The following is a 24,928-nucleotide window of genomic DNA, read 5'->3' on the forward strand; positions in this document are numbered from 1 at the left end:
CGGTGATGGAAAATCTGGTTCAATTATCTGGAAAGATAAATAGAAATAAAAAATCCTCTGTACAGCCGACGTCTCATGTGGCTTCAGTCTTCATTGTTTAACCACGAGTGAAGAAAGAAGAAGAAAACGAGTTCCAGTCTCGTCTCTTCTCAGAAGCTGCTGCAGCACGTGGAGGAGAGGCTGGTCGGCTGTTTGGCTCATCGCTGCTCCACCGGCGTCCTCAGAGACATCAGGGATGCCCAGAGACACATGATCGGTAACGGCAGCGTCTCACTTTGTCCTCAGACTCTGGACGACATCCTGCTCAAGTGTAGCATGATGATGGTGTGGTTGAAAGTTTCTTCTTTTGTTTTTGTTCCATCCTCAGACAGCGTCCGTCCTCTGCTGTCTCTGTCCGTCCAGGAGCAGCTCTTTGCTCCCTCCTCCTGCTTCGAGCTGACCTATGACCTCGGCCTCTCCGTCCTCTGTGCAGATTTTCAGGAGAACATCGAGTTTCAGTTCTCTCTGGGCTGGACCGCCCTTGTCGCTCGCTTCATCGGAGCCGCCAACGCCAAGCGAGCGCTGAGCGGCTGCGAGCCGCGGCCTCAGGTGAGGTCTCTGAGGTTCGATCCCCAGCAGCTGTTTGTCAGTGTCGCTCTGTCGTAACTTTGTGTCTCTGCAGGATGCCTCCAGCTTTAAGGATGAGATGGTGGTTTCCATAGCAACAGGCCTTGTCTCTGTCACCTCCCGAGCATCCATGACAGTGCTGGTGATCGGTGGAGTGGTACGTTACTTTGTGTGTGTCATATGTGTGTCTCAGGTGTGTCTCAGGTGTGTCTCAGGTGTGTGACAATTATTTAGTCAGCTTCTCTCTGATCAGCTGACCAAAATAATCTCATGTTCTAAACCCACAATTTGTATCTTAGATCCCATTCCTACAAAATTACTTAAAGTAATTCTGCACCTAATTATTACCAATCTGTCATTGTCATCAGGATGTACCACCTTTAAACTAGCTGTAATCAAACCCCTTCTCAAAACATCCACCCTGGACCCGGAGGTTTTTAACTACAGACCGATATCCAACCTCCCCTTCCTGTCTAAACTCCTGAGAAGGTTGTAACCAATCAGCTGTGAGAGTTTCTCCAGTTCATTAGCATTAAAGGAACCGCCCTAAACTGGTTTAAATCCTATTTACCAGATCGATAAATGATGAGTCATCTGTGTGCACCAGAGTTAACCACGGTGTTCCTCAGGGTTCTGTGCTCGGCCCATTTTATTCTCATTATATATGCTTCCACTAGGAAACACTATCAGGACACACTCTGTAAACTTCCACTGCTATGCAGATGACACCCAGTTATACGTATCAATAAAACCAGAACAGTGTCATCAATTAACTGAAGTTCATGTCTCAAGGACATAAAAACCTTCTCTTATTAAACTCAGATAAAACAGAGGTTCTGATACTTGGCCCTAAACACCTCAGAGACACATTATCTAATGATGAAGCTGTGCTAGAGGACATTGCCCTTATCTTTGATCCTGATTTGTCCTTTGATTCTCATTTAAAACACATTTCTAGGACCGCCTTCTTCCACTTACGTAACATCTCAAACATCATGTCTCAAAAAGATGCAGAAGAACGAGTCCAGGCCTTTGTTCCATCCAGACGTGATTATTGTAATTCCTTATTCTCAGGCTCCAGCAGGAAGTCGTTAAAGACTCTGCAGTTTGTCCTAAATGCTGCAGCACGTGTCCTCACGAGAACCAGGACCAGAGACCACATGTCTCCTGTGTTAGCTTCACTACACTGGCTTCCTGTTACATTTAGAATTTAAAACCCTCCTCCTCACCTACATTAATAATATGGCAGCATCAAACCTTAAAGAGCTGATAGTACCTGATCACCACTAGAGCCCTGAGCTCCCAGAATTCAGGCTGTTGTCCCTAAAGTCTCTAAAAGCAGAGGAGATCAGAGATCGTGATAATGATGGTGGATCCTGATCGTGGTGGATCCTGATCGTAGACTATGATCACAACAAGACTTCTTGATATATAATATTTCTCCTCAGATACTCGACCATTACTGACAATAATCCATCAGTTCATTGACCTTCAGCTACAAAGTGTAATACTCTGATCTCTCTGATGTTCTCTGTTCCACGTGACATCTGTTCACTTGTGTCCGTCCTGGGAGACGGATCCTCACGTGTCTCTGAGGTTTCTACCTTCTTTACCTGTTAAAGGTTTTAGTAGTTTGACTCTTGTTGAGGGTTAAGAACAGAGGACGTCTCATCTTGTTAAAGATTATGAGACAAACTGGGATTTGTGAATATGGGCTATACAAATAAAATTTGATTGATTGATTGATTGAGGTGTGTGTCTCAGGTGTGTGTCTCAGGTGTGTGTCTCAGGTGTGTCTCAGGTCCTGTGTCTCAGGTGTGTGTCCCAGGTGTGTGTCTCAGGTGTGCGATGTCCTTGCAGGTGTGGCGTTCTGTGGGCTGGCGTCTCGTCGCTGTGTCTCTGTCTCTGTACGGTCTCCTGTACCTGTATGAGAAACTGACCTGGACCAACTCCAGCAGGGAGCGTGTTCTGAAGCAGCAGTTTGTGGAACACGCCGCCCGCCGCCTCAGAACCGTCATCCCCGTCACAAGCTCCGCCTGCAGCCAGCAAGTGTGCAAGTAAGCCCGCCCCCTACCTGTCACTCACACTGGCTAAGTAACCATCTGAGATAATCTGAAAGCTTTGATTTGTGTCGGAGGGAACTGATGGCGACGTTCAGCCGTTTGAGTCAGAGAGTCGAGCTGAGCGAAGCCGAGCTGGAGGGAAACGTCCGACAGCTGAGCCTCAGGATCCAGAGGCTGGAGAACATCCAGAGGAGGTCGAAGGCCTTCAGGTCAGAGGTCACGCTCACACCTGAGCTCAGATGCTAATTCAAGATTCATTCATTCATTATTCTAGAGGAAGAGGGTCAATGACCAGTACTGCAGCCAGCCACCAGGGGGTGTCAGATGATATGGGTTCACTTTTGGAAGCTCTCACGTGTCCGTCATGCTTTAAGTTAGCGGCAGCTCCGCCCCTCAGAGCCGTCCTGTTTGATTTTGAACATTCCGAGTTTTCACTAGTTTCCTGTTAGTTCCTGCAGCTGAGCTTGAAGCCTCCAGGGTTTCACCTGAAAGACTAAAACTGTCAAACACACAATGAGAATTCATATAAATGACATGTGATGGAAACAGATGAGATTAGATTCAGATCTGCTCTTGTTCATGAACAGTTTTACTATAAAAACAATCCCAGATGTTTTACCAGCTGTTCTTCCTGCATTTAGCAGCTGGAACTGTTTCTTTTATTCTGGATGTTTGTTCTGCTCAGATTTTTATTATTCAACAGTTTGATCCTCGGCTCTGCTGTCAGTCAAACTGTCCCTGTCTGTGATTGGTCATATGCAGTAAACTCCGCCCCCCTCATATCCAGAAGAACAGCTGAGTTAACTCAACAGATTAAACCAGCATCATGTGACCACTTGTCTGATTGTTAGGTCGAGTTCAGCTGGATAACTGAAAGATATCCTGGATACGTTGAACTCACTTCCTGGTACAGGCCCCAGAAGAAGACTACAACTCCCATAATCCCACACTGCGTCACTACAATAACAAACTCCCGCTGTAGTTATTGTTCAGACTGAGAAGCCCCCTGGTGGCAGAAACATGACATGTTGAGGGTTTAAATGAAAGCAGTGACAGTAGAACTACTGTATATAAATAACCAATATTTGTTGATTGATTGACAGGAACAGAGCCACAGAGCTGGAGACTCAGCTGGAATCCTTCTCTGTCCGCTACCTGCAGGGAAACTGAAGAATCGCACCTGGACAATGTTCTGCTGATGAGCAGCGCCCCCTGGTGATAGAATCAGGACCATCTGCTCAAACTGAGACGAGGAAGATTCTCGTCCTGACGTCAGTGTGTCTCACAGAACCTGTGGTCAGACACTGTGTCTGCCTGTAGGGGGAGCACTAACCTGTTCTGTGACGTCACGTAATGAACCACTTCACACTATGTGACGCTGCTGCATCCACATATTTTCATATAACAGTTTTATCTCACAAAACTAGAAACTGTGTCAGTGAAACTCAAACGAGTTCAAGTCTTAAGTCAAAATACACAAGCACACAAGTAAACACACACACACACACACAAAAACAGAAACAAATAAACACGTGGAGGGTAATAAGTAACTAAAACTGCATGAAGCGATGTAAAATAAAAAGTAAGTACTTTAATATTGTATCTGATACAGTACTTGAGTATATATACTTAGTTTTTCTCTGGTTGACAAATAGACAATTGTTGATCATGAACTCAGAGAACTGTAGTTACTCACGGTTATGAGTCATTGTTTTGCTTCTGATGTTTGTTTTGATCAGAACTTTAATTTTTAATAATCACGAGTTTCACATCTGATACAAAATAAATCTTTGTTGTTGATTTTATTTAGTTGCAGTGTGACGTCCCAGCAGCTGAGTTCCAGGTCCAAGTCGCACAGGCCTGTCCCGTGGTTCTGTCCCCGTTTCCAGACGCTCACTCATCCTGTCACCAAATAGGTCCTTGGTTTTTATTGAGTAGTGTCGTGTTCCTTTATCCTTAGGTAGAGAGAAGAGTCGGTCTGGTTCAAAAAGTATTTATTTAGAAGCAATGAACAGCTACTACATAGCTATGGGCACTCAACGTACAGCCCCAGGCCGCCTAATACTGCCGGGGAAGTCAAGAGTCGCCCCGAACGGACGACAGGTGCAATATTTATAATAATAGGTAGAACTTCATTGGTCAATAACGAGGGGGAGTCACGTGGCTAGTGCACAGGCTGGTCCCAGCCTCTAGGCACTGGAATCCACCAATGATGAGGAGCTGCTCCCAGTTTCGTCCCTCCTCTGACCGCTGCTGGGCAAATCTTCACATTCTGACAGTTTGGTTTGGTGTTTTAAAACAAGCCTTGAGTCGGCTGACAGCTTGTGAGTCTTCAGTATGGCATGCGCCTTTCCTATCTGTCCTTCAGACCCTAGTGGCAGCTGCTTGAATTCTTTCTAAGGGTAGGTCACAGTTTCTTAAGAAAACAGTGCATTCATGTATGTGTGATGTTTGAATAAAGCTGATGGAGTTTATGCTGTAATATAGTAAGTTAGGTATGAGAACAAGTTGAAGTACAGTGTATTGTCTGCCACAGATGTACAGTCTTCTCAAACAGGCCTTATCAGACAGGTGCGAGACTGAACTGCGATGTGACGCACACACACACACACACACACACACACACACAACAACAACCAACTTCAAGATTAAAACCAGCCAGCAACGGCTACTAACAGTCACTATGTGAAGGCCACACATTCTCCCACATATTCAGCCCAAACTGCCCCTGCCCCCTGTCTAACATACTGCACTTGTTTAGAGTTCAGTTTCATTGCCATCTTCACAGACACATATTCAAAGAAAAACATAGATTTTAGTCTTAACAGTAGTGATGTCAGAGGTTTCCACCACAGTGTGTCCTCAGAGACAGTGAGACAGTATGTGTCCTCAGAGTCAGTGTGTCCTCAGAGTCAGTGAGACAGCATGTGTCCTCAGAGTCAGTGAGACCATTCAGAGTCAGTGGAGACAGTGTGTCCTCAGAGTCAGTGGAGACAGTGAGTCCTCAGTCAGTGGAAGCGTGTCCTCAGAGACAGTGTGACCTCAGAGACAGTAGACATGTGACCTCAGAACAGTGCAGTGGAGACAGTGTGTCCTCAGAGACAGTGTGACCTCAGAGACAGTGAGACAGTGTGTGACCTCAGAGACAGTGGAGTCAGTGTGTGTCCTCAGAGACAGTGGAGCCTTCAGCAGTGACAGTGTGTGACCTCAGAGACAGTGGAGTCAGTGTGTGTCCTCAGAGTCAGTGAGACAGTGTGTGTCCTCAGAGTCAGTGAGACAGTGTGTGACCTCAGAGACAGTGGAGTCAGTGTGTGTCCTCAGAGACAGTGGAGTCAGTGTGTGTCCTCAGAGCGACAGTGTGACCTCAGAGACAGTGGAGTCAGTGTGTGTCCTCAGAGTCAGTGAGACAGTGTGTGCCTCAGGAAGTCAGTGTGTTCCTCAGAGACAGTGAGGTGCCTCGAGACAGTGAGACAGGTGTCCTCAGAGTCAGTGAGACAGCGTGTGTCCTCAGAGACAGTGTGACCTCAGCAGTGGAGACAGTGTGTGACCTCAGAGACAGTGGAGTCAGTGTGTGTCCTCAGAGACAGTGAGCCAGTGTGTGTCTCAGAGTGTCAGGTGTGACCAGAGACAGTGTCACCCAGAGTCAGTGAGACAGTGTGTGTCCTCAGAGTCAGTGAGACAGTGTGTGACCTCAGAGACAGTGGAGAGTGTGTGTCCTCAGAGACAGTGGAGTCAGTGTGCCTCAGAGTCAGTGAGACAGTGTGTGACCTCAGAGACAGTGGAGTCAGTGTGTGCCTCAGAGTCAGTGAGACAGTGTGTGTCCTCAGAGACAGTGGAGTCAGTGTGTGTCCTCAGAGACAGTGGAGACAGTGTGTGTCCTCAGAGTCAGTGAGACAGCGTGTGTCCTCAGAGACAGTGGACAGGACAGGTCAGAGACAGTGAGTCAGTGTGTGTCCTAGACAGTGAGCCAGTGTGTCTTCAGAGGAGACAGTGGAGACAGTGTGTGACCTCAGAGACAGTGGAGTCAGTGTGTGTCCTCAGAGTCAGTGAGACAGTGTGTGTCCTCAGAGTCAGTGAGACAGTGTGTGACCTCAGAGACAGTGGAGTCAGTGTGTGTCCTCAGAGACAGTGGAGTCAGTGTGTGTCCTCAGAGTCAGTGAGACAGTGTGTGACCTCAGAGACAGTGGAGACAGTGTGTGTCCTCAGAGTCAGTGAGACAGTGTGTGTCCTCAGAGACAGTGGAGTCAGTGTGTGTCCTCAGAGACAGTGGAGACAGTGTGTGACCTCAGAGTCAGTGAGACAGTGTGTGTCCTCAGAGACAGTGGAGACAGTGTGTGACCTCAGAGTCAGTGAGACAGTGTGTGTCCTCAGAGTCAGTGAGACAGTGTGTGCCTCAGAGACAGTGTGACCTCAGAGACAGTGAGACAGTGTGTGTCCTCAGAGACAGTGTGTCCTCAGTCAGTGAGACAGTGTGTGTCCTCAGAGACAGTGGAGTCAGTGTGTGTCCTCAGAGACAGTGGAGTCAGTGTGTGTCCTCAGAGACAGTGTGACCTCAGAGACAGTGGAGTCAGTGTGTGTCCTCAGAGACAGTGGAGTCAGTGTGTGTCCTCAGAGACAGTGTGACCTCAGAGACAGTGGAGTCAGTGTGTCCTCAGAGACAGTGTGTCCTCAGAGACATGGAGTCAGTGTGTGCCTCAGAGACAGTGGAGACAGTGTGTGTCCTCAGAGACAGTTGTGTCTCAGAGACAGTGGAGACAGTGTGTCCTCAGAGACAGTGGAGTCAGTGTGTGTCCTCAGAGACAGTGGAGACAGTGTGTGTCCTCAGAGACAGATCATAATGGCAGATTCTGCAGCTTCTTCACTTATAGAAACTAAAACTCAACAAATGTTTCATTATATAAAAATAAAGACACATGAAACTCAACATTATGACTCTATATGCTTTAATACATTTTCTCACCGACTATTAAAAATCTATAGTTTTATTCACATATAAGTGACGTTTACATTAATGTTTGTACATTTGTTTGCATGAGAAACAAAAAGAGATGATGTCATCACCTTCACTCAATAAAATACTTGTTGGATTTTTATGAAATAAATGATATTTGATTAAAATGTTTGTGAATTACAATAATTTGTTGTTTTTTGAATTATTCAAGAGATGATAGAAATATGATTTGCATATTTTCCAAATAGTTTTATTGTGTATAACATTTTTGCTGTTTCTTTAAGTTTCTAATTGTTTGAATTCAAAGGTCAATTTTCAATAATAGGAAACGTTTTAACTGATTTAAGGAATAAAATTAACTAAAAACAGAATTTTTCTATGGTTCAGTTTAAAATGTTGATTTTTAAATGTAACGTCAAACAGTTTTAATATTTCAGCTTAAATGTGATTAAATATATTTTATCTGAGTTTAGAGAAGAAGCAGGACAGACACTGGACCTTCAGAATAAAACAAAAGAAAATGAAAAGCACGGAAATCAACAAAATGTTTGTGTTGAGCCGACAGTAATATTTACTACTTTATTTTGACAGTCTGCAGCCTCAGCAGTGATAACTTCCTCCTCCTCTTCATCACCGACTCCCTGAGCTTGTCTTCGTTCATCAGAGGTTAAAGGTCAAAGTAAGAAGTTTCAAATTTAAACTGAAAAATTTGATTTAAATAAATTCATGTTTTATTTGTCAGTCGTTGTCCAAAGCTTTTATTGTGAACATGAGTCACCTTTCAAAGTAAAGTGTTTGTTAAAGGGTCAGTATGTAGTTAGTGACATCTAGTGGTAAAGTTGTATATTACAACCATTTAAACTATTAATTTAATTAAATCATTGAGCTCGTTATGACAAAAAAATACAGCTTTATCGTGACGTTAATTCTCAACACTTCCTGCAGAAGTTTCACAATAAAGGCTGCTGGACACGTTGAGAAAACTGGGGTTTCAAAATAAAATCTCATAAAAACGAGATCTGACCTGATCTGACTCATCACAGTGACGTGGGCGTGTACTCCAGGTATGTATGTACACTGTGACATCACTACTGGGCGTGGCTACAAGTGCAGTGAAGTTTTACAGTTTAATGGCTTTTAGGGATAGTTCACCCACAAATTTAAACTCCCTCATCATCTACTCTCCACTATGGGGGGGGTATGTCTCCACATCTGCTCCTGTGATGTCATCAAGTGTCCACAAGCCCCGACATTCACATTCAACTAGAAACTGAGTCACTTACACCAAGTTTGAAGCCTCGATGTCTCTGATGTCCACGAGGAGCCTCAGGGACATTTGGGACAAACACTTGGTGCAAGTGACGTCGTTTCCAGTTGAACGTTAACGTCGGGCTTGTGGACACTTGATGACATCACAGGAGCAGATATGAGGCGTGTTGTTTTTTTGCATCTGAAGAAGAGGTCGCCTTGGCTCCAACACCGTTTACCCCTGAGACTGTGTTTTGTGGACTCAAACACTTCACCCCCCCCCTCCATCATAGTGGAGAGTAGATGACGAGGGAAGTTTGAGTGAACGATCCCTTTAAAACACTCTTATAAACAGGAAGGTAAAAGGTTGTGCTCTTTTATTTTGAAGGAGCTGCTGCCGTTGTCTCTTTGGTTTGGAACCAAGCGGTTCCAGCACCTCCGTCAGATGTCGCCCACGTCGAAGGCCCTCATCAAAAGGTCCAGGTCCCCGACGTTGGCAGCCTGGAACAGCTCTGGTTGGTCCATCATGGAGATGGCGATACGCAGCGCCGCCCAGATGTTGGCCGACATCTGCTGGTGGCTGCAGCGCTGACTCCGCCTCTGCTGGTTCAGAGCTGTCAGGAAGTTACTGACGGCCTCCCTGCAGGACCAGGACCAGTTCAGATTACTTTCATGAAATCAAACTTTATTAAACATTGTTTATTTATTCAAAGTCAGACAGTTAAATCATTTTTTCATGTGAACAACACATATATATATACACATATATATACACACTCACCGGCCACTTTATTAGGCACACCTTTTCAATTGCTTGTTAACACAAATAGCTAATCAGCCAATCACATGGCAGAAGTAGAAGGAGTCAGGAAGGATCAGCAGAGAGCAGCTGTCTGTGGACACCACATGAGAAACACTCCCTGTTTGGGGCTCGTCTTGCTTCTGCCTCCATTTCACCTGTTGTTACTTTGATTTGCACCAAAGCAGAAACTGGTTCACAACCACTGGTTCTTCTAACGGACACTTTGATCTCTGAAGTTGAACTTTACACTGTGAACATTAAGGTTCCCTCACTTTACTGAGCTGTGTATATATATATATATATATATGTATATATATTAGAGTGTATAGAAGGAGACGTGTCACCTGTGAGCTCCCAGGTTGATGCAACTGATTCCCAGGTTGTATCTGGAGCGGATGAATCCCGGCTGCAGCTCCAGAGCGCGGCTGTACGCCTCCACCGCCTCCTCGCTGCGATTCCCGTTCGCCAGCGTCGCTCCGAGACGGTTCCACAGCCGGTAGTCCTGAAGAGACACCAGACCGAGGTCATCGCCATGATGTCATCAGAGGTCAGGGGACGAGTCTGACCCCACACCACAGCAACACACACCTAAGAGTGAGTGTGTGTGTGTGTGTGTGTGTGTGTGTGTGTGTGTGTGTGTGTGTGTACCTGTGGCCTGACAGACAGCGCTGCAGTAAAAGCCTCCACTGCTTTGTTAAAGTCGGAGCTGAGATTAAAGAGAACACCGAGTCCAGTCTGAAGATCTGGATCCACTGAGTCCAGATTAAACAGAACCGCTTCCTGGAAGAGGAGCAACACACTCTGCAGCTCACACCTACACACACACACAGTACAGTACACACACACAGTACAGCACACACACAGACACACACACACACACACACACACACACACACACACACACACACACACACACACACACACACACACACACACACAGGGTTATACGAAATGTTGTACTGCTCCTTGAATGCTAAATCATACATTTATTCAGAACCAGCCAATCAGAGAGCTCCAGACGCCTCACTTGATAAGTGTCACAGAACTGGATGGAATCATGTCCAAGGTAACAACCAGAGAGGCTCCTGGGTAATGTAGTGTTGAGACGATAACAGGAACCTGTTGTTTCCTGTCTCAGGTGTTCATACCTGGCCGAAGTGAAGGTGTGGGGGCCCCTGCGTGGTGTGGCCGGTGAACCCTGTAGGGGGCTCCTGTGCTCCAGGCCCAGGTGTTTGTATCGTGGGTTGTTCCTGATCCAGCGGCGCAGGGCGTCACACGCCTCCCGCTGCATGCTGCTGTTAGTGAAGCTGACGGCAAGCGCCATGAGAGCCAGGAGGTTGTTGGGCTGGAGCTCCAGACACCTGCAGCAGGTGAGACAGGTGAACCCTCCACCTGAATCTGTCTGACATTATTTATAAAAACAGTATCATTAGAACCTCTCACCTCTGCAGGGACACGATGGCGGCCTGTTCGTTCTCGTTCTCAGCCTGAGTCGTTCCCAGAAGCTGCCACGCCTGAAAACACACGAAGAAGAGTTGGCCGACGACTTGTCTCCGCCCCCCTCTCCACCAACACACTAACCGAAATATTGTCTGGGCGGATTTTATTGACCGACACTGACCAAGCACAGACGTACGTGTTAATATGAAATGTTTTGTTGGTTGTCATTTAGCAATTAGAAATAAATTAAACAGAAAAAGTATTTTAATAGAAAAATTAGTCACAACCACGAATTCACCGTCATTGATTTATCTTTTACTGATCAATCGATGAATATTGAACCACAGATTTATGAAAACATTTCACCTCAGAGTCCAGCGGGTCCTGTAAAATGGCGGCCTCCAGCAGCAGGACAGCGGCATTCAGGTCTCCGTCCCGAGCTTTCTCCTGACCCTCGGCGAAGGCGTTGGTCCACTCTCTGTACGGGTTGGTAGTGTTGAAGTAGTAACCCTGAACAAAACAAACTCCAGTTTGTTAATGACCACGACGCCAGGAGAAAATGTCAGTGATTGTTTCAGGTTTTTAATGATCAAAACAATGTGTGGAGTTCCACAGGGCGGAATGCTCGGGCCTCTTATTTCACATTTACACACTTTCATCATCAATTCATACAAAACAATAAAGTCATAGATCACTGCTGCAACAATTATTTTCTTTATCCAACAATCTGACAATTACTATATTAGACTGAGACTTGGACTAAAATCTTTATATTAGTCTGAATTATTTGAATATTTTGTTTTATACCAGAAGTGAAAAATTCAATAATATGAATTCACTGATGTTAGAGCAAATGAAATGAAATAAATCATTTTCACAGCTGAACAACTCAGCAGCAGGTTTTCTGCACAGACTCGTTCACAGCATCAGATCCTCCTCCTGGTTCAGGTGAGAGGGGGGGGCAGCAGACAGAGACAGGAAGTGACGTGTGACCTCTGCTGCAGAGGTCACGTGATCATGTTGACATCACCTGACACCTTCAGCTCTGATCACCAGGAACTCTCCTCACATCTTCGTCTGTGTCTACTTCGTGTGTCAGCACTTCTTCACCAGAGACATTTGTGTCCCGTGTTAGAAGCTCCTCACCCCCCCACTCACTCAGTGAATCAGTGGAGGATCCTCTGCTGTTCACACTGCTCCTGGATCTACACTTTATACAGGAGCTCAGGAGGACATTTGTGTTACACTGTTACACTCGGGCTCGAAGGGAAGCAACATAAAGGAGTAACAAAGTTGAATAAACCAAATTGAAGTTCATTAACCGAGGCAACGAAATGGTGCAAATGAAAAGAGAAGCTCTGCTCCTGCAGAACCTGGTGGAGAGTGGATCTCATGAAGGAGTCTAATGGACTCCAGCTCTCACTCACTCTGGGTCATGTGCTACCACAGCAGCTCAAGGTTCAAGGACAGAACAACAGAGCACAGGATCTCCAGAGTTCAGTGAAGGTCTGAAAGCTGCTGTGAAGTGACGGATCAAACACAACCCAACAACTCTTCTAATCCTTTTTGAAGAGTTTCTATTCTTTTCATTTGTGCATTTTGATTGTAATTTAGTTTTAAAGGTCATGACGTGTTTTTGTTCGTATCAATGACTGAATGAAACGAGTGAAGAAAAAACAGATGTTTGACATCATGTCCACATCAAAACCACGTCACCTCCGTCCCCATGGTGATGTAACACCCAAGCAGAGAAGGATTATCTCTGATCACTGAGGATTCAATCGACAGAAATAATCTGTCATCGTTAAAAACTCTCACTTCTCTTCGTATCAGAGTCTGAATGAACAAAGACAAATGTGAAATGCAGTCTGGGGAACTCAGCAGCTCCAGGTTCAGGTCATCTGGCAGAAATACCGAAATACAGATCTACAGGTCCACAGGTCCACAAGGACCAGTGTTTCAACTCACCTTCTCCACAGGTGAGACGCTGGGCGGGATCGGCTGCTGACCCTCGGACTCCTCCAGCCAGTTTCTCCGAGCGAGCTCCTCCCACTCTGCCTGCATCTTATCCCAGAACTCAGTGTCCGACTGAAAAACACAGACCGCTGAACTGTAGAACCGGACTGATCCTGTAGAACCAGACTGATCCTGTAGAACCAGACTGATCCTGTAGAACCAGAACCAGCTGATCCTGTAGAACCAGACTGATCCTGTAGAACCGACTGATCCTGTAGAACCGGACTGATCCTGTAGAACCGGACTGATCCTGTAGAACCGGACTGATCCTGCAGAACCAGACTGATCCTGTAGAACCAGACTGATCCTGCAGAACCGGACCTATCTAGTGAGTGAGTGAGTGTGTGTGTCAGTGTGTGTCAGTGTGTACCTCGACAGCAGCCTTCGCTCTGACAAACTCGTCCTCCTGAGACTCGTTTCTGGTCAGAACGCAACGAGTTTGCCTTCTGTCTGGACGCCCCACATTCCTAAACACACACGGACACACACACACGGACACACACACACACACACACACACACACACACACACACACCTGTGAGAAACATTAAAAGCAGCTCTGTCTGCCAGTTATGATCATTTGTTACCAAATAAACTGAAGTTTTAACAATTAAAAATGTCCTTATCGTCGTAATGTTGTGTAGTACTGCAGTGGGAGTAGTGGTTGTGCAGTGGTACTGCAGTGGGAGTAGTGGTTGTGCAGTGGTACTGCAGTGGGAGTAGTGGTTGTGCAGTGGTACTGCAGTGGGAGTAGTGGTTGTGCAGTGGTACTGCAGTGGGAGTAGTGGTTGTGCAGTGGTACTGCAGTGGGAGTAGTGGTTGTAGTACCTGTGGTGACGAGGTGAAGCTGTGGACGTTCTTGGTCACTGGATCAGTTTTAAACTCTGCAGACCTGCAGCAGGAACATAAAGAGCTGTTGTTAGCGTTAGCGCCACCCAGAGGCGGCAGTGATCACTCCAGCAGAGATAATGATTTTTTTACCACAGCAGTTCACTGGAGGAGTGATGGGAGGTGCATTTCTTCTCATGTCTCCTCCTGCGTCCTCCGTCCTCCACGTCCAGATTCACCTCTTCCCATTTGTCCAGAGGAGACGAAACACTGACTGTAACCATGACAACGACACGATGCCTCAGATGTGAGTGTCAGTAACGAAATGTTGTTCATAGGCTGAACTATGTTTCAATAAAATGGCGATAAAGATGATTGAAGGACGTGTGGACGTGGACGCTGCAGGTTTGTCTCACGTCAGTGTCGGACAGGAAGGTGGTGACACAGGAAGTTAGTCTCATCAGAGTAAAAGCTCAGATTAAAAAGCTTTTAACAAAATGAGCAACGGGGTGGTTGGCTTACCTGAGTCCAGGGACACCCGCTCAGGTGTCCTGGGACGGACGGGCAGGTGATCCACCTCCACCTGGATAAGCTCCGTCTCCTCAGGACACGCTCGCCGTCGAGGACTCATCGAGCTGCCCTTCCTCCTCAGAGGACTCCTCCTCCTCCCCCCACTGACCTCCCCCGGCTCGCTGAGGTCCACCAGGTTCTGAGCTGTGGACAGAACTCATGGACAGAAGGATGGACAGGAGGAGGGACAGAAGGATGGACAGGAGGAGGGACAGGAGGAAGGACAGGAGGAAGGACAGGAGGAGGGACAGGAGCAGAGGACGGACAGGAGGAAGGACAGGAGGAAGACAGGAGAGGGACAGGAGGAAGGACAGGAGGAGGGACAGGAGGAAGGACAGGAGGAAGACAGGAGGACGGACAGGAGGAGGGACAGGAGGAAGGACAGGAGGAGGGACAGGAGGAAGGACCGGAGGAAGGACAGGAGGAAGGACAGGGCGAACAGGAGGATGGACAGGAGGAGGGACAGGAGGAAGGACAGGTGGAAGGACAGGAGGAGGGACAGGAGGAAGGACAGGAGGATGGACAGGAGGAAGGACAGGAGGATGGACAGGAGGACGGGCAGGAGGAGGGACAGGAGGAAGGACAGGTGGAAGGACAGGAGGAGGGACAGGAGGATGGACAGGAGGAAGGACAGGAGGATGGACAGGAGGACGGACAGAAGGAAGGCGAGAGGAAGGACAGAAGGACGGACAGGAGGAGGGACAGGAGTGATAGGAGGAGGGACAGGAGGACAGACAGGAGGAGGGACAGGAGGAAGGACAGTGAGCATCTGCTAGTTTGAATTTTTTGAATATCTTATCTTACTCCTTCGTGGGCCAGGTTGGCCGCTGTGAAGAAATTGGTCTATAAATCATGTCCTCAGATAATGGACTTGTCTCTTACTGGTCCTGTTGGATCTTAGTGCAGCATCTGACCCCACAGATCATCCTGTGACAGAGACTGGAGCAACATGTCGGGATCAAAGGAACATCAGACTGGTTTAAATCATATTTATCACACAGATTTCAGTTTGTTCATGTGAACACTGACTCCTCCATGCACACACAAGTTAGTCATGGAGTTCCACAGGGTTCTGTCCTTGGACCGATGCTCTTCAGCTTATATCTGCTCCCTTTAGGCAACATCATCAGAAAGCACCTCGTACACTTCCACTGTTACGCAGACGACACCCAGCTGTACATATATGAAGCCTGATGAATCTAATCACTTCGTCCAACTTCAGGAACATCTGAGAGAAACACTGTCTGACCAGATAGTCCCCTTGGTGTTAGTTTGGCCCCCAGCTCCACTGTGAGGAACCTGAGTTAGGACCAGGACATGTGACCCACATATAAAACAAGTCTCTAGGACAGCTTTCTTCCACCTGCACAGTATTATGAACATTAGGAACATCCTGTCTCAGAAGGAAGCTGAGAAACTCGTCCATTAGTTCCCTCTAGACTGGATCAGTGTGACTCTTTATTATCAGGACGTCCCAGTAAGTCTGTGAAAAGCCTCCAGTTGGTCCAAGATGCTGCAGCACGAGTGCTGACAGGAACTAGGAGAGATCATATTACTGCTCTTAGCTTCTCTGCATTGGCTCCCTGTAAAACTCTGAATATCAAGATCCTGCTCCTCACATAGAAAGTCCTTAACAATCAAACCCTTCATATATCAAAGAGCTCATAACACTGTACTGTCCAAATAGATCACTGCACTCCCAAAACACAGGTTCTCTTGTGGTTCTAGAGTCTGTAAGAGCAGAACTCTGTCTCTCCCTCTGTCTGTCTGTCTCTCTCTCTCTCTCTCTCTCTCTCATTAAATAAATAAATAAAGTTCACTGCTCAATGACTGTGACAGTTTTTAACTGGTATTTATATCAATTATTAATATGTCCAATAATCAATTAAAGAAACTGATGAGATTTGATCAGAACAGCAACAACGTTCAGCCGTCCACATACTTTAGGCCACATGGATGAATGAATATGAGCTGCAGCGGTCACTGTGACCTTCATCATGCTGACACTCGACCACAGTTTTCAGCTGCGTCTCAGTTACAGAAACAAAGAGAAGGTCAGAGGTGTGAATAACGGATGCTGCAGGTGACAGATGGTCACGGAGCAGGAAGGAGGTCGGCCAAGGACAGGAAGTTAGAGACAAGTGAGGAGGACAAAGGAAGTTACAAAGTTAGAAAACAACAGAGTGAGGAAAGGAGGAGGAGAAGGAGCATCAGTCTTTAACATCACGTCTGAGGATCCAAGGAACCAGTACGGGCCAGCAGCTGATCTGATTGGCTCTCTGTACACATGTATCCTATAGGTTGGAAACACAGATCTTGTGGTGATGACGTCATTTGCAGTAGTGATCATGGAGTTAAACTGTTTTCAGACCTGAGCTCCAGGTGGAATCCAGAGACTCGTCTCCAGAGCTTCTCCAGAGTTTGTGTTTCACAGCTGAACAACTCAGCAGCAGGTTTTCCGCACAGACTCGTTCACAGCATCAGATCCTCCTCCATGGTTCAGGTGAGAGGGGGGGCAGCCGGGTGCAGCAGACAGAGACAGGAAGTGACGTGTTACCTCTGCTGCAGAGGTCATGTGATCATGTTGACATCACCTGACACCTTCAGCTCTGATCACCACGAACTCTCTTCACATCTTCGTCTGTGTCTTCATCGTGTGTGTCAGCACTTCTTCACCAGAGACATTTGTGTCCCGTGTTAGAAGCTCCCCTCAGTGAATCAGTGGAGGATCCTCTGCTGTTCACACTGCTCCTGGATTTAGACTTCATACAGGAGCTCAGGAGGAGAAGACAAACTGAGTCTGATCCTCCAGAGAAGATCCAGAGAACTGAGGAGCTCAGGTCTGAAGAAGCTGCAGCCTCAGCTGTCAATCAATATCATCAAATAACTGATTCAAACCAAACTGATCAGAAACACTTGAACAAACATCAGAGAGAGAAGAACGACCTGAAACGACAGAAACATCTTTGACAAACATTTATTTAACGACTACTTTTAATTTATTATTTTTGGTCCATGTCCCATCTGCTAACATGGAGGAGGTTAATGAGCTATACTGCAGCCAGACACCAGGGGGCGATGAAGAGGATTTGGCTTCGGTTTTAGGATTTAGGAGCCATCGTGTCGTTCCTCTTTGTTTACAGTCTGATGGATGGTGATTGTGTGTGTGTGATGATCATTAGTGAGTCCGGACTCTACCTGCTGTGTTGGAGGTGAGGGGTCGGGAGGAGGCGGCGTCGCTACGGCTCTCTGACAGGAAGTCATCGATGGAGGGACTCAGCAGGGGGCGACTCTCCTGCTGCTCGCTGACCAGCTGCAGAGAAACGAGAAGACGTGACCGAGACACTGAGCAGGAAGAAAACGATCAGTGTCCTGAAACAAAGTTCATCCTGATCCTGTTTCATTTTTAAAGAACAGTTAAAAAATTGAAACTGAATTGACTGTGATCACTTCCTGTTTTTTCAAAATAAAAGCAGCTGAAATGACAGTGGACTCAGTGATGAACAGACAACTGGGACTGAATCACTGTGACACTGAAGGAAACTTAAAACCATTAAGATTCTACATCAAGTTCTGCAGTAGAAGGAAAGTCTCAGTCGACAAATATGAAACAAGGTGTGAAAGAGTTCCAGGTTGAAACAGCTGAAGCTTGTCGACAGGAGTCTGAACCAAACAACACAAAAGTCTCGTTCACACTGTTTTCATTTGTTGCTTTAATTCACACCTGGTGGCCAGTCTGACACGCCCCCTAACAAAACCACGTGAGAGCAGAGGCCGACAGCCAATCAGAACAGAAGGGACCAGCTGATCTATCAGACTTTCTCCAGTTTGTTCCTCACGTGAACAACACAGCAGGAGACAGGAAGTAAAGTTTGAATTCTGCTGCAGAGGTCACATGGGGGGGGGGGCGCTGGAGGCTCTCACTTGTACACACACACACCTACTCCAGAGAAACTCCAGAGGATCTCTGGAGCTCTGTGCAGGTCTGAAAGAAGCTTTGAGGCAACCTGTAATTCAGTGGTTCAGTCTGAGGCCTGATTCACCCTGATCACAGATTGTGTGTGTTTGTATGTGTGCGTGTTTCCTAATCCACGCAGTCGTGTACGTCCACATGTCAACTGGAATTATGTTTGTGTTTAATCCTGTGAAACATCAAAGACAAAAAGCAGAATCTCCCAAAAGACGACGAGACGCTGGAACAGTTTGAAGTGACAACACAAGTAAAACAACGTGTGACTAGACAATGAGCACCAACAACAGTCTCATTCAGATTCATGCTTTTACTCCAAAATATGAATTATTATTATGATTAGTTTTTTATAATCAACTAAAAATATATATTTTAAGTTTCAGGAAAAACAAGAAGAAATAAAAAATGATAACAAACAAGCGTGGTCGTCATGCCAACCTTGGTTGTCACGGTGAGGAGGGGGTTTCCTTCAGAGGAGGCCTTTTTACCAGGAAGCTCCTTCAGCACCATGGCAACGACCCTTTCACCTTTGCCCTACAACAGGTAGATTGACAGGTTGATTCACTCAGACGCTGAGAACTTCTTCTTCTTCTGGTTGTAATTCAGGTTCAGGGTCGTCTGACAGAAAACGTTTACGTGCGTTTCTGTGGAGACAAACTCCTGAAACTGGATTTACTGACAGGTGACGCCAGGTTCACTTGTTTAACGACCTCACCGAGAAAATAAACAGAATAAATCCTGACGTGATAAAAAGTGAGAATAATGAGTTTTCATTGTAAAAACACGTTTCTACCACGTGAACATGATGAATCCTGAGGCAACTCTTCATTTTTCTATATAAAACCAACATTCTGGTATTTTCACATATAAATCTTTGACTTTTTTCGTTGTGTAAAACACGTTTGATGACTCATCCTGTGTCCCAAGATTTCTGGAATCTTTAACTTCCTCCCGTGACAAAGAATTCTGACAGTTAGCGACCGGCGCACAGGGACGCTGTGACATTCATGTGCTACACGTGGATCAAACCTGTGACGTCACACACACACACACACACACACACACACACACACTCACTCCAGTTTCATCTGTCACAGGTTTAGCCTAGCTTAGCATAACACAGGAAACAGCTGCTAGCCAGTGCTGTGCTAGCATAAACAGCTACAATATCCAACAGTACCTTAGCATATATAAGGATCAAGATACAAGGAAATGCTCTACATCAAGATATGATCCAGATACAAACATCTGGATCCAACAACACAATCTAGACACAATGATCCAGATATGTGATAGAATCTAGTTACGAGGATCTAGATATACAAGATGTTCAGAATACCAGGATGAGATCCAGATTCAAGGACAAATATTCAAACATAGGCGCAATGGTCCAGGTACAAAAAAAACACGTACAAGGATCTAGATCCAATCACACAATAGATTCAAGGATCTAGATCCAATCACACAATAGATTCAAGGATCTAGATCCAATCACACAATAGATTCAAGGATCTAGATCCAATCACACAATAGATTCAAGGATCTAGATCCAATCACAACAAAGATACAAGGATCTAGATCCAATCACAAAATAGATAAAAGGGTCTAGATCCAGTCACAAATCCAGATAGAAGGATCTAGATCAGATCATATGATCCAGATTGTGCTGCGGACACAAACTGTATATGTAGATACAGGAACACAATCTACTGTAGATATGATACTAAAGCCTCAGAGTGGGTTTAATAAAAAAACTGATTTAGTTCTTCTATTCAAACTCCGACCCGTCCTGTGTAGCGCTGCAGCGCCACCACACAGATGTGACAGTTACTGCAGCTGTGAGGTTCCACGGTTCAGCTCAGAGTCGAGACAGACGTGTGTTTTCAGAACGTCAGTGAACGCAGCACGACGAGTTCGTCAATAAAACATCAGCCACAGTTTTATTATTAGAACGAGTGAAACACATGATCTGTGACGAGAAGCAACATGACGTGTCCGATTCAACACGCTACTGATGAACCGCGTGTGCTTCTCCAGATCAATGAATCATTAATCCATGACAGTGAAGTCGATCAATTAAAAACCAAAGAGTTCACTGATGTAAAAATAAATCAATGATCAATGATACAGAGACGTGTTGGCAAATGGAGTGATGGAAGTAACTAAGGACATTTACTCACATTCAATTTGTAATAACATGTAATTTGTGTATTTTTGTTTTCTGTTTCTTCAGGATGAAATTAATGAATAATGAAATAATAATAATAAAGAAAATAACAAACTGAAACACACGTTCTCTCTCACTCTCTAATTCCTCACTGTCACAGTGTCGCCGTCATAGTCGTGTGTGTGTGTGTGTGTGTGTGGTTGCTGGAGATGCTGTCGGACTAAAAATAACCTGCTGAGCAAACAGTCCTCCATCATCCCAACAGAGCTGCTGCTTTAAATCCCACTGAAAGGTCCTGACTCACACTCTTATATACTAATACAAAGAATAATACTATAAATACTTATAATGGTAATAGTACTGAGAGTATCATTACTGTTCCTGACTCTGACACAGTGAATATAAATGTACTGACACACATAAATAAACCACGTTCACATTAAAGTCAGGTCAAATATCTGTTCTCTGATGAAACTGTAACCAACACATTCGATCATGATGTTAATGTATCTGGAAATATTTAACTTCAAAATCAAAGATGAAGATCAATGTGAAACTGAAATGAACAGATTTATCTATTTGCTGCTTTACGGTAACTGAATGAAGAAAAACTTCCTGGATTTAACCCTGAACAGAATCGGACATGTTTCTGTACGTTTCAATAACATCAGCAACTTTTCTGTGTTGTGCTGAAAAACACTTTACATTAAATCTGAGTTTGAAGTGTCGATGATTCAGACGTTAGAAATAAAACATGGTGGTGAAACTGAGCCGAGGTCGACAGGACTGACGGAGAATATTTGACCCCAGGAGTTTAAATATTTATAATCCGACAGCTTCAATGTATAATTAATCTTGTATGAGAGCGTTTCCCCTGAGACTCAGTCACACTGTAAATACAGAAGAGGACGACTACAGGACAAAAGGCCCATATATATATATACATATACATATATATATATACACACACATATATATATATATATACACATACATATATATATATACACACACACACAGTCACTGATCTTTATATCATTTATGAACATGTGATTTGATCATGTGTGAACATGTGATTAGAACATGTATGAACATGTGATTAGAGCATGTATGAACATGTGATTTGATCATGTATGAACATGTATGAACATGTGATTAGAACATGTATGAACATGTGATTAGAACATGTATGAACATGTGATTTGAGCATGTATGAACATGTGATTTGATCATGTATGAACATGTATTGATCATGTATGAACATGTATGAACATGTGATTAGAACATGTATGAACATGTGATTTGATCATGTATGAACATGTGATTTGAACATGTATGAACATGTGATTTGATCAGGTATGAACATGTATGAACATGTGATTAGAACATGTATGAACATGTGATTTGAACATGTATGAACATGTGATTTGATCATGTATGAACATGTGATTTGATCATGTATGAACATGTGATTTGATCATGTATGAACATGTGATTTGATCATGTATGATCATGTATGAACATGTGATTAGAACATGTATGAACATGTGATTTATCATGATGAACATGTGATTTGAACATGTATGAACATGTGATTAGAACATGTATGAACATGTGATTAGAACATGTATGAACATGTGATTAGAACATGTATGAACATGTGATTTGATCATGTATGAACATGTGATTAGAACATGTATGAACATGTGATTTGAACATGTGATTAGAACATGTATGAACATGTGATTAGAACATGTATGAACATGTGATTTGAACATGTGATTAGAACATGTATGAACATGTGATTTGATCATGTATGAACATGTGATTTGATCAGGTATGAACATGTGATTAGAACATGTATGAACATGTGATTAGAATTGTATGAACATGTGATTAGAACATGTATGAACATGTGATTTGAACATGTATGAACATGTGATTTGATCATGTATGAACATGTGATTTGATCAGGTATGAACATGTGATTAGAACATGTATGAACATGTGATTAGAACATGTATGAACATGTGATTAGAACATGTATGAACATGTGATTTGATCATGTATGAACATGTGATTAGAACATGTATGAACATGTGATTTGAACATGTGATTAGAACATGTATGAACATGTGATTTGATCATGTATGAACATGTGATTAGAACATGTATGAACATGTGATTTGAACATGTGATTAGAACATGTATGAACATGTGATTTGATCATGTATGAACATGTGATTTGATCATGTATGAACATGTGATTTGATCATGTATGATCATGTATGAACATGTGATTAGAACATGTATGAACATGTGATTTGATCATGTATGAACATGTGATTTGATCAGGTATGAACATGTGATTAGAACATGTATGAACATGTGATTAGAACATGTATGAACATGTGATTAGAACATGTATGAACATGTGATTTGATCATGTATGAACATGTGATTAGAACATGTATGAACATGTGATTTGATCATGTATGAACATGTGATTTGAACATGTATGAACATGTGATTTGATCATGTATGAACATGTGATTTGATCATATATGAACATGTATGAACATGTGATTTGAACATGTATGAACATGTGATTTGAACATGTATGAACATGTGATTTGATCATGTATGAACATGTTATTTGAACATGTGATTTGAACATGTATGAACATGTGATTTGATCAAGAATGAACATGTGATTTGAACATGTATGAACATGTGATTTGATCAAGAATGAACATATGATTTGAACATGTATGAACATGTGATTTGATCATGTATGAACATGTGATTTGAACATGTATGAACATGTGATTTGATCATGTATGAACATGTGATTTGAACATGTATGAACATGTGATTTGATCATGTATGAACATGTATGAACATGTGATTTGAACATGTGATTTGATCATGTATGAACATGTGATTTGATCATGTATGAACATGTGATTAGAACATGTATGAACATGTGATTTGATCAAGAATGAACATGTGATTAGAACATGTATGAACATGTGATTTGATCATGTATGAACATGTGATTTGATCATGTATGAACATGTGATTTGATCATGTATGAACATGTGATTTGATCATGTATGAACATGTGATTAGAACATGTATGAACATGTGATTTGATCAAGAATGAACATGTGATTAGAACATGTATGAACATGTGATTTGATCATGTATGAACATGTATGAACATGTGATTTGATCATGTATGAACATGGATTTGACATGATGAACATGTGAATGACATGATTGAACATGTGATTTGATCATGTATGAACATGTGATTTGATCATGTATGAACATGTGATTAGAACATGTATGAACATGTGATTTGATCAAGAATGAACATGTGATTTGAACATGTATGAACATGTGATTTGAACATGTATGAACATGTGATTTGAACATGTATGAACATGTGATTAGAACATGTATGAACATGTGATTTGATCAAGAATGAACATGTGATTTGATCATGTATGAACATGTGATTAGAACATGTATGAACATGTGATTTGATCATGTATGAACATGTGATTTGAACATGTATGAACATGTGATTTGATCATGTATGAACATGTGATTTGATCATGTATGAACATGTGATTTGAACATGTATGAACATGTGATTTGATCATGTATGAACATGTGATTTGATCATGTATGAACATGTATGAACATGTTATTTGAACATGTGATTTGATCATGTATGAACATGTGATTTGATCATGTGTTAACATGTGATTGTATCGTGTGTGACATTGGTTAAACGGTGTGATGTGTTCAGGTGTCAGGTGGAAACAGGACTCACCTGGACCTGGTACATGTCTCAGATCAGCGGGACGCAGGTGGAGCTGCAGCCGCCAGGAGTCCACCGCAGCCCGGGTCCGCTGCACCGAGCCGCTCGGTTCTTAAAGCCCCAGGTCTGAGCTCCGGGTCCCGGTCCTCTTTGTCCCGTCACCGGAGCTGCGGACGCGTCGGGGTCCGGTTGTCATGTCGCGGTGTTCCGGTGGAGGGCGGGATCAAAACAAACCGAGCTGCGCCGAGGTCCAGCTTCCTTTGCGGCTTTTCACAATAAAAGAGGCTCATTTAGTGGAAACGGACATTAACTAAAATGATAAAAACGCAACATGAAGAAAGGAACAAACTCGAGTCGACACCAACAAGAAATAAAGTTCTAATGAAATTCAACACGTTTTTCAGAGACAAAATGAATCAGGACACATGACGTCAC

General features: G+C 44.0%; 2 protein-coding genes across 3 annotated transcripts in view; one reads left to right on the forward strand and one right to left on the reverse strand.

Moving 5' to 3' along the window:
* The window catches only part of mfn1a (mitofusin 1a), a 10,813-nt gene extending 6,044 nt beyond the window's left edge, over positions 1-4,769 (forward strand). The window contains exons 13-18 of one of the 2 annotated variants that reach the window (XM_035169675.2): positions 154-256; positions 368-588; positions 662-763; positions 2,467-2,663; positions 2,744-2,878; positions 3,773-4,769. In XM_035169675.2, the coding sequence (XP_035025566.1) occupies positions 154-256; positions 368-588; positions 662-763; positions 2,467-2,663; positions 2,744-2,878; positions 3,773-3,839 (825 nt within the window). In that variant the 3' untranslated portion in view covers positions 3,840-4,769. The remainder of the gene's footprint in view (positions 1-153; positions 257-367; positions 589-661; positions 764-2,466; positions 2,664-2,743; positions 2,879-3,772) is intronic. The other variant, XM_035169676.2, reaches the window with a different exon arrangement.
* Positions 4,770-7,595: 2,826 nt separating this feature from the next.
* On the reverse strand, positions 7,596-24,770 carry pex5lb (peroxisomal biogenesis factor 5-like b). The gene is made up of 15 exons (XM_047341896.1): positions 24,506-24,770; positions 18,933-19,028; positions 17,723-17,837; positions 16,470-16,601; positions 14,477-14,680; positions 14,108-14,228; positions 13,836-14,018; positions 13,497-13,593; positions 13,079-13,198; positions 11,477-11,620; positions 11,114-11,184; positions 10,819-11,031; positions 10,319-10,484; positions 10,015-10,172; positions 7,596-9,508 (listed from the first exon to the last, which is right to left on the reverse strand). The coding sequence occupies exons 1-15, from the start codon at positions 24,518-24,520 to the stop codon at positions 9,310-9,312; spliced, it is 2,034 nt and encodes a 677-aa protein (XP_047197852.1). The 5' UTR covers positions 24,521-24,770; the 3' UTR covers positions 7,596-9,309.
* Between the last annotated feature and the right edge of the window lie 158 nt (positions 24,771-24,928).

Source organism: Hippoglossus stenolepis, chromosome 11, assembly GCF_022539355.2.
Source record: "Hippoglossus stenolepis isolate QCI-W04-F060 chromosome 11, HSTE1.2, whole genome shotgun sequence".
NCBI lineage: Eukaryota > Metazoa > Chordata > Actinopteri > Pleuronectiformes > Pleuronectidae > Hippoglossus > Hippoglossus stenolepis.